Here is a 14,577-nt window from a genome sequence, read left to right on the forward strand (position 1 = left end):
ATAGAGCCAGTGTCTAGTTCTAGTAGCTGAGTTAAATATTTTGCTTTTTGATTTCTTAGGTTGTATGGAGGGTTGTTCACTGGGAAGGCAAGACCAGGATGTACTGGAGTAACATCTACAATATTTAGATTTATCACGGACAAATTGTGAATAAGGTACCTACCTGGTAAGAATACGAAGATTCAAATATTTCAACATATGTAAAAGGACAACTTATTATCCAGAAACAGCTATCAAATGTACATATAATTTTTCTTTTTCATTTTCCCTCATGCAATCTCAAACCACTTGATATACTTTTCCTATAGGTTATAAAGTCTTTGAAATTAGGATGTATATTTTTTATATTATCACACAGTATTTCCCACATCAAAATGTGCAACTTGGTGACATTTGAGTGCAAACACAATATGTATCCGAATAATAAACAACAAAGAAGAAGTCTATTTCCATAATAATTTTCAGATTTGTAGCAGCTAAAGCTTTGATGAGCCTGTTTACTTCCTACCCCTGGTAAAGTAAATGATATCTTTCACCACTGCAGAAACAAATATATAAATATCTAAAAGAAGTTGCTGCACCTCAAGAAACACTGAATGTGTATACTCAGAGAATTACAATATCACTTAAACTTCCAGTCAAAACTATACTATGTATTATACTTATGTTTTCAAATTTCAATAAATCCATCCCAAAGATGAAATACAGAATAACTGTATAGCTCAAGGACTCACAAAAAGCCAACCACTGCAGCTATGCACTGAACCTCGTTCTGACTACTGACCTAATTCCTTAATAGAAACATGGAACTTTTTCTTACTATTAAGAAAAGTCTGACATTCAAGCACCATAATATTGTAGCAGGGTTTACTCGGGTGACTACAGATTAAAGTGTTCAGCTTTTATTTAAGTATGAAAATTACAACCACTCATTTAATCTATTTTCACCAGAGATTTATACAATCTGGTTCTGATGAAGTAAAATTTAGTAAATCAGTCTCTGATTCATTTGACATTTACCATAGTTATCTAAATTAACAATTTATTTTTGCTAAACTTCCAGTATTTTACAAAAATAAAGCCCTTTCAAGGTAGAAAAAAGTATTATTTCCCTGATACAGCCAGCTGAGGTGCTCTGGCTAGTACTGAACACCAGATCAGCCTAAAGGATCACAGTGTTTGTATCTGGTCTTGTACAAAAACAAATGCACTACTGTTCACACTAGTTCATGCAAACAGAAGGTAAAATGAAAAACATTTTGACAAAAGGAGATGTTTTTTTCTAGTTCTGAGAAGGCTGCAGAAAGTGAAGCTTTTTTTCTGTGGAAACAAGACTCAAACAATGGAAGAAAAAATTTCAAGGCAAAACTATATGCCCCTTTAGAAAGGCAAACTAATAAGCCCATGTAATTAGAAATACAGAAAGTAAGTTTGGGGTTTTTTAAATGAGATTTTTTTTGTGTGTCATATAGTCTTACCTTTCTCTGTTAAATTTCAGAGAGTGTAGGATAGCTGGTCGTTTCTGTCGGAGATTCCACAAATGAAGTGCATCATCTGCACTTGCACTGACCAAAGCACCCTGAAGCAGACACAAAATAGAGCACAACATATTACTTTTCTGCGGTTCTGTCTTATTCTTAAGTGATACTCGCTGTTAATGATCTACCCATAGAAAACAATACAGTTTATGAGAAACAGTTGTTTTCTTCTATTAAATACATATTCTGCCATAAAAAATAGTAATTTTGAGTTGAGTTGGTAAATATAAATATTTTAAATTAGGATAAGATCAGTCAAAGTTAAATTAATACTCCATCAATTTAAAATTCAAATTAAAGCCTTGTACCAAGGTTATACATGCGGACTCTGATGTATTTCCACATAAGCACAGAGATTAATGAAAAGGAGGACAGACAAGGCTCACTTAAAAAGGTGAGTATGAAGGATAAAACTAAAGGAAAAAGGGACTAGTGCACATATACGCACACAAGTGACAGTGCCAAGCACTGCTTAGTAGTCATATCAACAACATGAAATTCAAAACCAGAACTGTGAGAAGAAGATGCGGATAGGAAAGTATGGACAGGTAGCAGGAGGAGAGGACCTAGGAAGAACTAAGAGATGTAGACAAAAGGAACGAGCCTTTATCACAGGTCAGAAATACTCTGAAGACTTCTTCTCCTTCTGGTACCCCCAAATGGACATCTTCCAAGGTCCAGACCTCTATCTGCCTGGACAGCTTGAAGTGAACTTATTCTGCCTCCTTCTCACTATCTTTCTCCTCACCATGAAGCACTGGTAACATGAAAATAGGGGCTGCAGAGGAAGCTCTCTCCTGCTGCTTCAGTGGTTTAGTACATTTATACCTCAGATCAGGTCTAGTAAAAAGGATCTATCCATGTGTATTACTATGGAACTAGATATTGCCCAAGCAGAAGGCAATCTTTATTTTGAGGAAGGAAGAGGATGTAATTGAAAGATCAGTTCATACCAACTATGACTGACCAATAAACTTCTCTTTCTGCATCTTGGAATTCTTCCTAATCCTAGCAACTGTTCTTTTCAATGTTGACATACACAAATAAAGTTTATGAAGGCAAGACGTCTCTAATATAGTGTAATCCATGCTTTAATTCTCATCTCCCAAAGAGTCTGGACCAACGTCAGACAAAATCTCCACCACACAAATCAAATTAATTCTATGCAGTAGGGGTTCTGCTAGTCACCTAATGAAAAGAAAGAACACTGAATCAAACCTTGGCCTCCCTGTTTTCATCCCTGCCTTCCTCTAAATAATTCCACTGGACTGATTGTTTGTAAAGTTTCATTTCTCCCTCCTCAGTTTCTGTAGTTCAGGTACTTTCTCCAGATGGGTGCTGATAAAAATACTTCCCATGTTTAAAAAAGCCACAAAACTAAAACTCTTTGCTTGAGAACCTCTAAGACCTCCATGCTTAGAACGAGAACTCAAAACTGGCAAAAGTGCTTCCTTATATCATGGGAGAAAATGAATTAAAACTCAACTATGACTAGCTAATAATTTGCAAAGTTATGAGGTTCTAGAAAAATAAACACCACCACCCACAGATTTATATGTTCCAGAAAGTCTTCTTGCCTATTACTATCTCCAGAGATCTGCACAGAGTGAGCTATAATCTATCACTTTTTCTTCATGTTGTGTAAACTTGATTTTGACAAACAATTTACAAAGACTAAGCATGCTGGTTTGATTGATGACCCCTGCAGCTGCTTTTTCTTGCTTCAAGTAGTAGCATGTCCACAACTATTGAGGTTTCAGCCAATAACTATCAATATCTTTCCACAGAAGTTTCAGCTCATTTATTAATTTCTATTTGAAACAGGACTGTGCAACATATTTAGTAATTTAATGGATTTTACATCTACCTGCACACATTCATATAGCGACTCTCTTTTTTCCAGTACTTTATACTGATTTATATGAAGATAATGTCTTTCCCTGCATACAGTCCCAGAAACAGTCTTCTAAAAGGCTGTATGGTGAACATCCTCTGGATGTACAACACCTACTCATTGGCAAAATTTGTCAATGTCAAAAATTATATCATTCAATTACAATACACTAATTGACTTACTCAACTAATTTTATACAGAAGAATCTCAGTAAATATGTCCTTACCTCATTGATTAAGAACTGGAGCTGCAGGACTGCAGCACCACTTTCATGTTGGCAGTAGCAATCAACACCAGGCCTGCCCAATCTGTTGCCATCAAAGTCAAGGATTCTAACGTTGCTTTTACCACCAGAAGAAGAGAAAAAAACAAACAAACTACCAATTAAACTCTAATTAACCTTTAATTAGCCTCCATTCTTCTTGATTTCTTTAAAACAAAATAATTCATGCTGACTTTCTACTGTTCTAATTAAAGTACCAACATCAGCAGGCTGAAACATGCAATTGTGAGTGATCTGTTCTTGCCTGTTTTTTCCCCTGTGAAATAAAGTACATTAATTAATGCAAAAATTCAGCAGGATGCATCTTAAATGTCTTTTTACACATTATATGTTCATATACCACAGGCATGTATCAGATTTTTGTACTTATTAAAATATCATAAAATTAGTATTTTAGGAGTAAGGTCAGTAAAGCAGTTTTGTAGCAGGCTTTCTTTTATAAATCTGAGCAAATGCTTTTTAGAGTGAGTCATTTCACACTTACATAAAAACTCACATGCAATGATTGCTGTCTCATCAACACAAGTACCATGCAGTGCCATACAGCGTTACCCAAGTCTAGCTATGAACAACATTTCCTAGTCCCATCATCAGTCTGAGTGCAACCACTGCTTTCAGCAACTCAGCTAGTTGACCTGGAGTCAACTTTGACACACTGCTTTGCTGCAATATCTTGTTGTCCAGATGTATCATGAATGTAGCTTTCTATGTGTAGCAGATGCATCCCACCTCCCCTCTCCCCCAGCCCTGAAAACAGCAGAAACTTCTAGGCTGATGGACCACTATGGTCATGCACATGCCCCTTTGTCAACAGACAGGGCCCAATTAAATGCCTTGGTTGAGAGACCTTCGTGGACAACTACCATAAGTGATCACAACTCAGATTCAACTAGTGCATAAATGGAGTCCACTGGAGACCCCCTTTGAGTTGGTTTTCCTTGGAGCAGCAGGTGTGCAGTTGAAGACTCTCCTCCTTAGACAGGCCATCTAAGGGCTGTTCCTTGAGGACTGAGACACATGGCTAAATGGGTAAGTGAACCTCTGCATACCTTTGAGAGTCCTCACTTCATATGAGCGGGAAGATGTGCATTTTGCACATAGTGGTGGGTTCCCTTGAGTTTGAATCAGCTGTGTAGTAATAAATTTCCTAATCAGTATCTGAATCTGTGTTTTATAGTGTTGTTAGAGTGCTGAATAATTCAGACAACCCGGTCTCTAGTTGGTATTCTGTTAAACAGTTCTGGTTGGAGTAAAATCTGGAGCTTATCACCTGTCTAAACTGAGTTTCAGCGTGTCTCTGTGACACTGTGTGTTCTCTTTGTGTCTTTTTCTCTATACTCTGAATTGCTACCTACCTAGCATAGATGATGGCCTTTCCCACCCGAGTCAGAGATGACAAAAAGTAAAACAACAGAAGAGATGAATATGAAATATATTGTCAAGCATGTTGTATGAGACAGGTGAAACACCTCCATACGTATTCAAAACATCAAGATTATGACCAGAAATGAGATTTTACAACATAAAGCCCTATCTACTTTTTATGTGTGATCATATTAGCGTATTCTAAACTCCTGAACAAAAATGTCCAGTGCCCACCTGTACTACAGGGAAATGTCAGAATCTCTACTTCCCCTTACACAGGTGAACAGACTTGCAGTAAACAATTCTAAAATTTTCCTCAGGAAAGTAAAGTCCATAGATTAGCAAATTTGAGGGTTAATACTGTAAAATAATAAGTTATTACTTTTCCAATTGTTAAGTAGTTTCATAGAAACCACTGACCTTCAGAGACCTGAGCTCTACTCCTGACATTGCCAACTGGTCTACTGGATAACCTTAAGTAAAAAAAAAAAAGAATGTATGTTTTCTTCACTGTGCCTTCATTTCCCTATATGTAAGCTGAAGATAGAGTTTTACAAAAGAATTCATCTCCTTTGACAGTGATGTCAGTGTACTGGCATTTACAGATGGAAAGCTGTGTGTAAAACACATTATAGGACAGCAAGGTCAAGGAAAAAAACCTAACTTTGCTATTTGTTCCCAAACTGTAGTCCTGAATACAATCATAACCAACAGAATAATAAAAAACTGTGCATCATTTAAACAACCTAATTAAAATGGACAATAAAGATATATGGTAGTCTAGGATACATTTTAAGGGTTGACGGTCCTTTGGTCCATTTTGAATGACTGCTCTGGAGCACTCTATGCAGTTCCCAGCTACTTGTTGTGAGAGGACACAAGACAAGTGCCAAAACCAACCAAGCCAACCACTGGGGATTTCAAACTCAGTGGAATTTTTAACAGATAGGTGTTTTCCCTTTATCTTGATCTTTATATCCAGTATAAATACATGGCACTAGCTAATGATTGTCCTTAATGAAAATTACACTAGTAATTGCCCTAAGTGGCTGTCACTCTTCAGCATCAGTATAATGCCAAGTCAATTTTCTAGGAAACATCCTAACAAAGTAGATGATTTAATTTGGCATATCCCAAACAAACAAAACACTCTCCAATAATTCACATTCATTTGCCTAAGTGTTTACCCCGAAATACTTCACAAATTACTAAAATAAGAGAGAAATTGTGCTGCCTGCTTCAGGCTGGCCAACTGCCCTGAAGTAGGGACCGATGCTTAAATAGCTGCATTATCACTGACTGATGGTGGTTTTCAAACATTCTGGGAACTGTGGTGAGTGAGTTCCTCCCAGCAGAAGGAGCTGAAGAGTAACGATGACCTGGCACATCTTCTTGGCACTTCAGCCCATCTTTTGCAAATTCTGTGCTTTGCTGCCAGGCACGGAGGAATACAACCTGATCTCATCGCATCTTTTCTTACCAGTGTACTCTACCAGGACATACAGCAGAAGCAGCTATAGTACGGGGTTTAGACTGAATTTATTGTTTGACTTTTTTTTCCTTTTCATTAAGTAATGACTCTGCTATCAAGGAGAGTGGAATATCTCTGAAGATATTAAAAGGGAGGACTAATACAGATAGATCTGAATCCCTCAAAGTAAACATCATGGGTTTCAAGGATAAAAGCCAGTCACTATCTTCTCTCTCTTATCAGAATGCTGGATCTCCCAGGGGACTTCACAGACATGCCAGATTATCCTAATTAATTCATAAAAGGGAAAAAGATGAAAACTAAGTCTGGATGTCTGTTGAGATCCAGAGTGAAACAAGTAGAATCAAAATTATGTACATCAAGCAGCAGAAGTGTGACAGTAATAACACTCTGACAGAGAAATATTCGTTCTAAAAACAACATTTAATCCTGGTTTTAAGATCTATATGTGTGAAATAGGATATTTTGCTCTGTATTGTCTTGTTTTCATAGAGTATTTCAACATTCTATTACTCCAAAGCTTAGCATTATTTTGGAAAAAATAAAAAACCACAAACCAGTTGTTAAGATGCCTAATTTTAAGTACTTAAATTCATCTTCCAAGATGCAATCTTCCATGACAGTATAATACAATATTAACAAATAATTTACACTGTCATGTCTTGGGCCATTCCGTTACAAGTCAAACAAAATCTCCATTTCCCAATATTACAACCTGATGCAGATTTTCTCTCCAAATCCTTTTGGTCACTTGTATAAAGAACAATTAGTATTTGTGTGATATTATCATGCCACATCCATACTCACTGCATCTTGAATGCCTGATGTTATAGCACATGCATATGTGGATATGTTTTACTGGAAACCAAAGCTGCGAATGAATAATTACATAGGAGAGGTATCAATGGGCAAAGTTTCTCATAAGCATGATCTATGACCAAACTTTCCAAAGCATCCCACAACTTTCTTATTCCATGACTCATTTTCAATCTATGATACATACAGATCTGATGTCTATCATTCTTCTCAGAGGTTATTACTAATGGAATCCAAAGACTTGAAAGTCTTGTGTGTTTGCTGAGAACCGAAATGAGTTGAGACCACTGTTACCTGCAGCAGGGATTTAAGTTCTTAGGACCTGAACATCCAGAGGTAAGACGTGTAAGATATTTTTTTCTTCATTAAGATGGGTGATTCTTTAGTAGTGTCAGATGCAAGTGTTTTCAGATCAAATCTTTTTGCAATAACGAAGACTGCAGTCTGTTCACTTCTCTTTGCAAGGCAGAGGAACTGAAGACATGCTATCATGAAAGACCTCCTGTCAAGTCATGCCAAGCAGCTAACAGATAGCGCCTGTCAAGTAAAAACTGTTAAATTACATATGGCACCTTTTTCAAAACCAAAGCTCTTCCATAGAAGAAAATGACACCAAGTGATGTAAATAAAAAACTCTATTTTTTTTGACTACTTAACTAACTTTTTCCATGACTAGAATCATTCTATGTACAGAAATAAACACTGAAGTAATGGGTTATAATAAGCAGAAACCATGGGTTTTTATTAAAAGACACACATAGAAATGGGCAACCCCCATTTAGAGCCTCTTCTTTAAAACATGTGGGAATTGTAGGGTGCTGCAGAAGTAGCATTGCTGCTTGAAGGAGTCCTGTCATCTGATCTACACTGACTGGTACATGTTTGAGTAGGAATATGCAGCACCCTAAGAGCAGATGCTTGTGGGCTGGTGTTACTCCATTATGTAAACCAACTGTAAAATTGATTCAGTGTGTAACTTGAATATAGGACAGCTTTTTCTTGCAGAAGACCTCCTCCACTGAGTTGAGTGATTTATCAGCTTAAAAAGCACCACCGTATTTAACTAAATAATTAAGTAATAGAGTGGTAAAAAGATTCAACCAGACCACTAACCAACCAAAACAACTAGAAAGTTAGTCAGCTGTATCTGTGTCACAGGATGGATTTTATCAAGAGATGACAATTATGAAAACATCCTCACCACCTAGATTTGTAGTTCTGAACACAGCTACTTTCAGTTCCTGGAACACATAGTCTTACAGCTCCTTTGTGGAATTTCTGTAAGTCTCACATACACTACTTTTTGTCTGCTAAGGAGAGTACATATTCTCGTACAAATAAATGCCACAGTCCTAGGTTTTGTACTTAAAAGGAGCTTGAAATTGAGATTTTTTTCCTCTTCCCACGAGATATTTCATCTTAAAGATTTCAAACAGCAGAGAATCCATTATTTCTGAAGTATATTGGTGCAATGTTTAGTTATCCTCACTATCAAGAGTGTCATGCCATATGTAGAATTAATACATTTAGCTTCAGTTTCAAGCTTTTGGATTACATTATGCCTCTCTGTGCTCAATTAAATAACTTTCTATTTGTAGAAATTTTACATAAAGAGCTCTTCTTTTTTCCCCCTGCACTATGAGAAGGTGAAACACTGCTGTGCTTGGCTGCTCTCTGAGGATGCTAAACATGATGTAATTTATTAATACTTTTTTTTTTTTTTTCACCAATGAGAGTGAGCTTTTGGTCTACAATGACCTTTGTCTTGTTTATTTTTCTTGACATAGATTTCTCTGTTCATGCATGCAAATTACATAAGAGTCATTCTCTAGAAGAGTTAAATATCTATTATGATATATATGCAGGCTGAAAAATTTGCTTTCAGCAACTTCGATTTCTTTCGGATTAAAGCACTTACAGATAGCTCATATTTAATGGTTAGCCTCTACAGCTGGATAGCTGAATACATGCCATGAAAAAGATGACCATTTATTGAAGTAAAATGCAAATTCACATCAACACTATTCACAACTTTTTATTTTTATGAGTTAGAAGCTCTTTTGTTTCCCAAAATAGCTATAGATACCACAAGCATTACCAACACTCCTAAGTCTATATATTTTCATCTCTTTGTGAGACTACCTTCAAAGATCATTTTAGGAATCACCTGTTCCAGAAACAGAATACAAATAACGTGACTGAACTCAGTCAACCCTAAACCTAAAATGCAACTTGTGAAAAGCAGATGCTCAAAGGTAATTACTCTAGCCAATGTTTTGCAAATAACGTGCAGGTGTATAATTTCATATTCTATTCTTGGAATATCAATAATTTCCAATTTCCATTTGTGTGTGCATATATATTTTTATACATATACACATGCATATATATATATAATAATTAACAGAAACCACTAGCTCTAAATTAATCTCTAAAAAAGAAGCCATTTAGCTACTAGTCTGTAAAAGCTCTACATGGCCAGGCAGCCACCCTGAAAGCGCTGTACTTTGAGGTTGTACTTCTTGCAGTAGTGAAAGACAATATTAAGAGTCTGCATTCACAGTGGGCTTCCTCTTCTTTTTTCAGGTAGTCATAAGCCTCAGCAAGCTCACTGACACATACAGATAAAAACAAGAAAGGCAACAATGTGTGAAAACTGAGATCTATAGAAGTGAGTGAGGCGTGTATTGATTCTGTCCACAAGAGCTGTAGTTTCAGAGAAATTTACAACTGCAGACACAAGTTTAGGCAAAGGCAGGGCAAATACCAAACAGGAGGAGAAGCATATCTGTAAAGATTGTTTACAAACACTTCTGTTGAAAAGCTACATAGAATATGCTGGTAGAGAACAATAGTCTTGTCCTAATGTACACTGGAGGTTATGGAAAACTAAACTGAGAAAACAATTGAGAGGGCTGTGTATTTTGGAATTTTCTAAAACCAGAAAGGCACTTTAACATAACCAAGGGTGTGCACAACAACATATAGAGATACTAGATTTAAAAATGATGGCAAAACTGCATTTTATTCAATTTACTGCCTTTTAAGAGGACTATGCAAACTGTACCATTTACTAGCTATCTGTATGCACTGGACACAGATGGTAGTCTAACACCCTCTCTCACAATAGAAGTCATACAGGTAGCTTTAACTCAGACATTTTTCTTTTCTTTTCTTTTTTTTTTTTCCCTCAACCTTCAGATATTAATAGTTAACATAGTATTTGCTCCATGCATATTTGTACACCCAGAATACACATAACACATGCAGGTTACTACACGTGCAGTTACCAATAACAAATGCAACCATTTACAATGATTTGATACTAAAACCCACAGCATTTAAAAGTTAAGTGTGAATGTTGTGTTAGTATTTGTGTTATTCCTGCTTGTATAAGCTACCAATTTGTTGATAACAGGTTTAGAGAAGGTTTTAATAAGTTTGTGCCCTTCATGCAAAAAAATTGGAAGATTATCTATATAAACCCTACATAAGATCAAAACTTAAGACTTCTTATATTTTCCTACAGCACAGATTCCTTTAGGTGGTCATTGAATTTTTAGTAATTTGTAATGGTGATCACGAGGCACTGATTTTCGCTGTAGCTGCCAGTTATGAAGAACAACTGGTGACAACAGAAGATACAATGAAAAGTGATCACATAATGTCTTTTATTAAATAGGTCAAAAGACCTGTCAAACTAAATGTATCTAAAAATAAAAAGACATTTTTCCAAATATTAATTCTTCCTGTATATGCAATGGGAAAGTTCTATAACTAAAATAATACATTAATCCTGCCTCCACGTCACAACAGAGCTTGAGAACACACATTGCCCTTTCTGTTTTAAACAGAGAGAAGAATTAGCCAATTACTGGAAATCTTTAAAACAAGGCTGCACGTTTTCCCAAATGCTACTTCCAGACCCAACCACTGGACTAGGAGTACAATGATGAAGTTCTTATAGACAATTCTGTAGTCTGTAGGAGATAAGAAGAGGTGATAAAATAATGTTCCCTTCTTATCTGAAAGTGTTTCACTATCTATTTTGGCTAATACAGACACGGGGAAGAGAAGATGCTTTGTTCAGTGGTGCTAGAATAATTACCAGTTGCCCTGATTAATCGTGGCTAATTCCTCATGCCAGGTATTTCACAGCAATGAGTTTCATAGCAGCTTCAGTTCTGTGTTTCCTGAGCAGCTATGGAGTTTTAAGATGAGCTCTGCTCTGCACACTGTTCTCTTGCTCCCAATTTGGTCAAAGCAAAAGCAATCATGAGCACACCAATGACAACTTAACATGGGCCATTTTGTGCTCAGTCCTGCGATCAGTGTCCTGGATCTTACCCTTATCAGATGCTAAGATCTGCCCAAACCTACTTTTCTTTGGCTTATCAACAGATCAACATACAACTGAAACAAGCAATGAAAAAATTCTACTGAAACGGTGAGATAATTCCACACTTCTCCGAAAAATTAGCATCTTAGCAACAAGGCATTCAAAAGGAAGTCCTTTAAGCACAAAATAAATGCTTTCTATAATCAAACTGTTTTCTTTTAAAGTTGGATTTACAGTTATGTGCAGAACCTAATTAATCAACCTGCTAAGACCAAAAATCCCAGAACTAATTTTAAGAAATTTAGACTCTGAGAATCTCCAGACCACTAGCTATCAAGACACTTAATCAGTTATGAAATTGAGCTGATTGTCCAATAACAGGTTGTATTCTGCTTCACATATTTACTGTAAGAACTTGACTTTATAGATCAAATTAAATCACCATTCTGTTAAGTTTTCTGATTATACTGAAATAAGCAGCAAGGTATACAGTGCAAATATAATCCTGAAGCACTGAAATAAAAGTGGACTGTTTGATGATGCCCAGTGACGATACATTTTGTCTTATTCAGTAATACGTCAGAAAATTTCCATGCATAACATCACAGAATATTTTTGTTCAACTGAGAGGTCTGAGTATGTATATCCTGAGAAATATTGTGCAAGGGCACTTTAGTCAGAAAAAATTGCACTAATACACACATACTAATGCATTGAGAAGATGGTACCTGATTTTGACTGAGGCTTTGTGAGTGGTTTTGAGGTTCCTTCACTTGACTGTTTGAATGTTTCCATTGTTGCAAGGAATGTGTTCAATAACATCAATATGCCAAAAGAAATACTTACTTCAGAAGACTTTCATTCAGACATTTCAGTGTTTATCTTACTGCCAAGATAATACAAATGCTGAGGTCATAAACCACATTCTTTTTAGGTAGAGCAGTGCTGCCTGAAATATTAGATAATTTTATTTAACTGCAGGAAACTGCTCACAGCTTGTTAGTCAGTTTATGAGCAATTCCTCAAATTCATCAGCTGCATCAGCTCTATTATCATCTGTTTAGTATTGGATGATTCCAGGAGGTCTCTGGTACAAGACAGGAAATACTTCACATTCAAAAATGTATTAAAAGGAAGTTCAATATTTTAAACAAGGCAGTAATTTCATTCCTGCCCCAGAAAAAAACAGACAAATGACATTTCTATAAATTTCAGTCAAGCTATATACTCAGCACTTTTGTGAATCAATATACTTATTTTCAACATTTAATAAGGAAAGATGTTAACCTAGAATTTCGTTTGTTAAGCAAGAATAGGTGTGTAAAACACACAGGAACTCACATGCTTTTAACAGAATTCAAAATGGGAAATGAGGCTCCTCAAGCTTGAATTAATATAATAATAATAAAAAAAAAAAGACTTGAAAAAAATAATTCAGAGTTTGACAAAATTTCAATGAACTATCTGATGGGGTTTTTCTTAGGTTTGGTTCAATATAAATGATACTATAAATGTGCCTATGTTAAAAGGCATTCCAGATATCAGGCAGTCAATCTTAAATAGTTTTGTGTTCTATTCTTGTAAAAGTCATGTTTTTCTAATAAAAGTTTTCAGCAACAAATTACATGGAAGAGACATTACTCTTTTTCTAGAACAAGATACAGCTTAAATGTTATCTACATTTCATTACTCTTATAATCCTCCCGGGACACATAATTTTTCAGATTCTGAAATAAAATACACTATAGACCACAGTTCATCAGCCCTTCCATTCAATCTACATGAAATAGGTAACCAGCACCTGTTTAAAATGTATTTCAGGAAGCCCTTCTGGTGTAAATGAGTACAAACTATGATTTTGCCACTTTAAGCACACACTTGTAGATTGTATTATACTAACTATGTTAATGTTTGGTGCCAGCTGAATTAAGCATTTATGTTTTATTTGAATTAAAATTTATAATCCCATTAGATAACATGGGCTAAAACATGAGTAAAGGTTTGAAAGCATAGTTGTGAATACTGAATAACTACTGAAGAACATTTACATTTTAAGAAAAGACTACTTCTGGGAATAAAACACGATGTAGTAGAAGTCCCTCAGGATCTCAGTTTTTCCATGCCAATTACTGAAAGTCTGCATGTTTCAGTGAAGCAGGACACTGTTTCAGAACTTACCATACTAATACGGTATTATTTCAGAATAACCCAATTCTAGATTTTGTTGGACAAGAATCAGAAGGGATCAAAAGTAGTTCTACACTTCCTTGGCAATCCAAATTAAAAAGACTGAGAGCTCTGCCCCCCTCCAAGGGATTATTCTTTGCAGAATTTGAGAGAACCGACACACTGCCATAGCTGAAATGTTTCTCTCGTGCTGAGGCTCTGCCAGATAACTGGCAGCGAGCTGGTGCTAGTGGGGGTGGTGGCATCCAATAGTCCAAATCCCTACCCATAGATGAAGAGAAGCAGCGGAGGCTGTTGAGGCTGAATGAGTATCAGTCCAGCCCTGTTTTCCCACTGCTATAATCTTTGGCAAGATCTGAAGGTTTTATCTGCTTCAAGACATAGATATGCAGTAACAGCTGCAGATCTGGCATAGCACAATATGCAACATCACCAGGGCCCCGGGCTTGTTTCAAGACAATGAGAAAAATGCCTTAAGACCATCTAATTGTGTTTCTGCAGTGTGATGCGAGGGAGGAAGCCTGCAGGGAAACAGGCTGGGCAGAGGAAGCAAGAAGTCCCCATATTAATTTTAAGTATTAAGCTAGGTTTCATTTAGGAAGAGACAGCTTTTACAGTCTAAACAGAATCATAAGAGCAAACTGTCATACATGTAGCAAGCAA

General features: G+C 36.2%; 1 protein-coding gene across 2 annotated transcripts in view; it reads right to left on the reverse strand.

Moving 5' to 3' along the window:
• STXBP5L (syntaxin binding protein 5L) overlaps positions 1–14,577 on the reverse strand; it is a gene marked incomplete at both ends in the record, with an annotated part of 197,112 nt that overhangs the window by 117,875 nt on the left and 64,660 nt on the right. For both annotated transcript variants that reach the window (XM_080354706.1, XM_080354705.1), the window contains 2 exons: positions 1,479–1,579; positions 3,659–3,740. In XM_080354706.1, coding sequence (XP_080210832.1) covers positions 1,479–1,579; positions 3,659–3,740 — 183 coding nt within the window. The remainder of the gene's footprint in view (positions 1–1,478; positions 1,580–3,658; positions 3,741–14,577) is intronic.

Source organism: Nesoenas mayeri, assembly GCF_963082525.1.
Source record: "Nesoenas mayeri genome assembly, chromosome: 1".
Classification (NCBI taxonomy): domain Eukaryota; kingdom Metazoa; phylum Chordata; class Aves; order Columbiformes; family Columbidae; genus Nesoenas; species Nesoenas mayeri.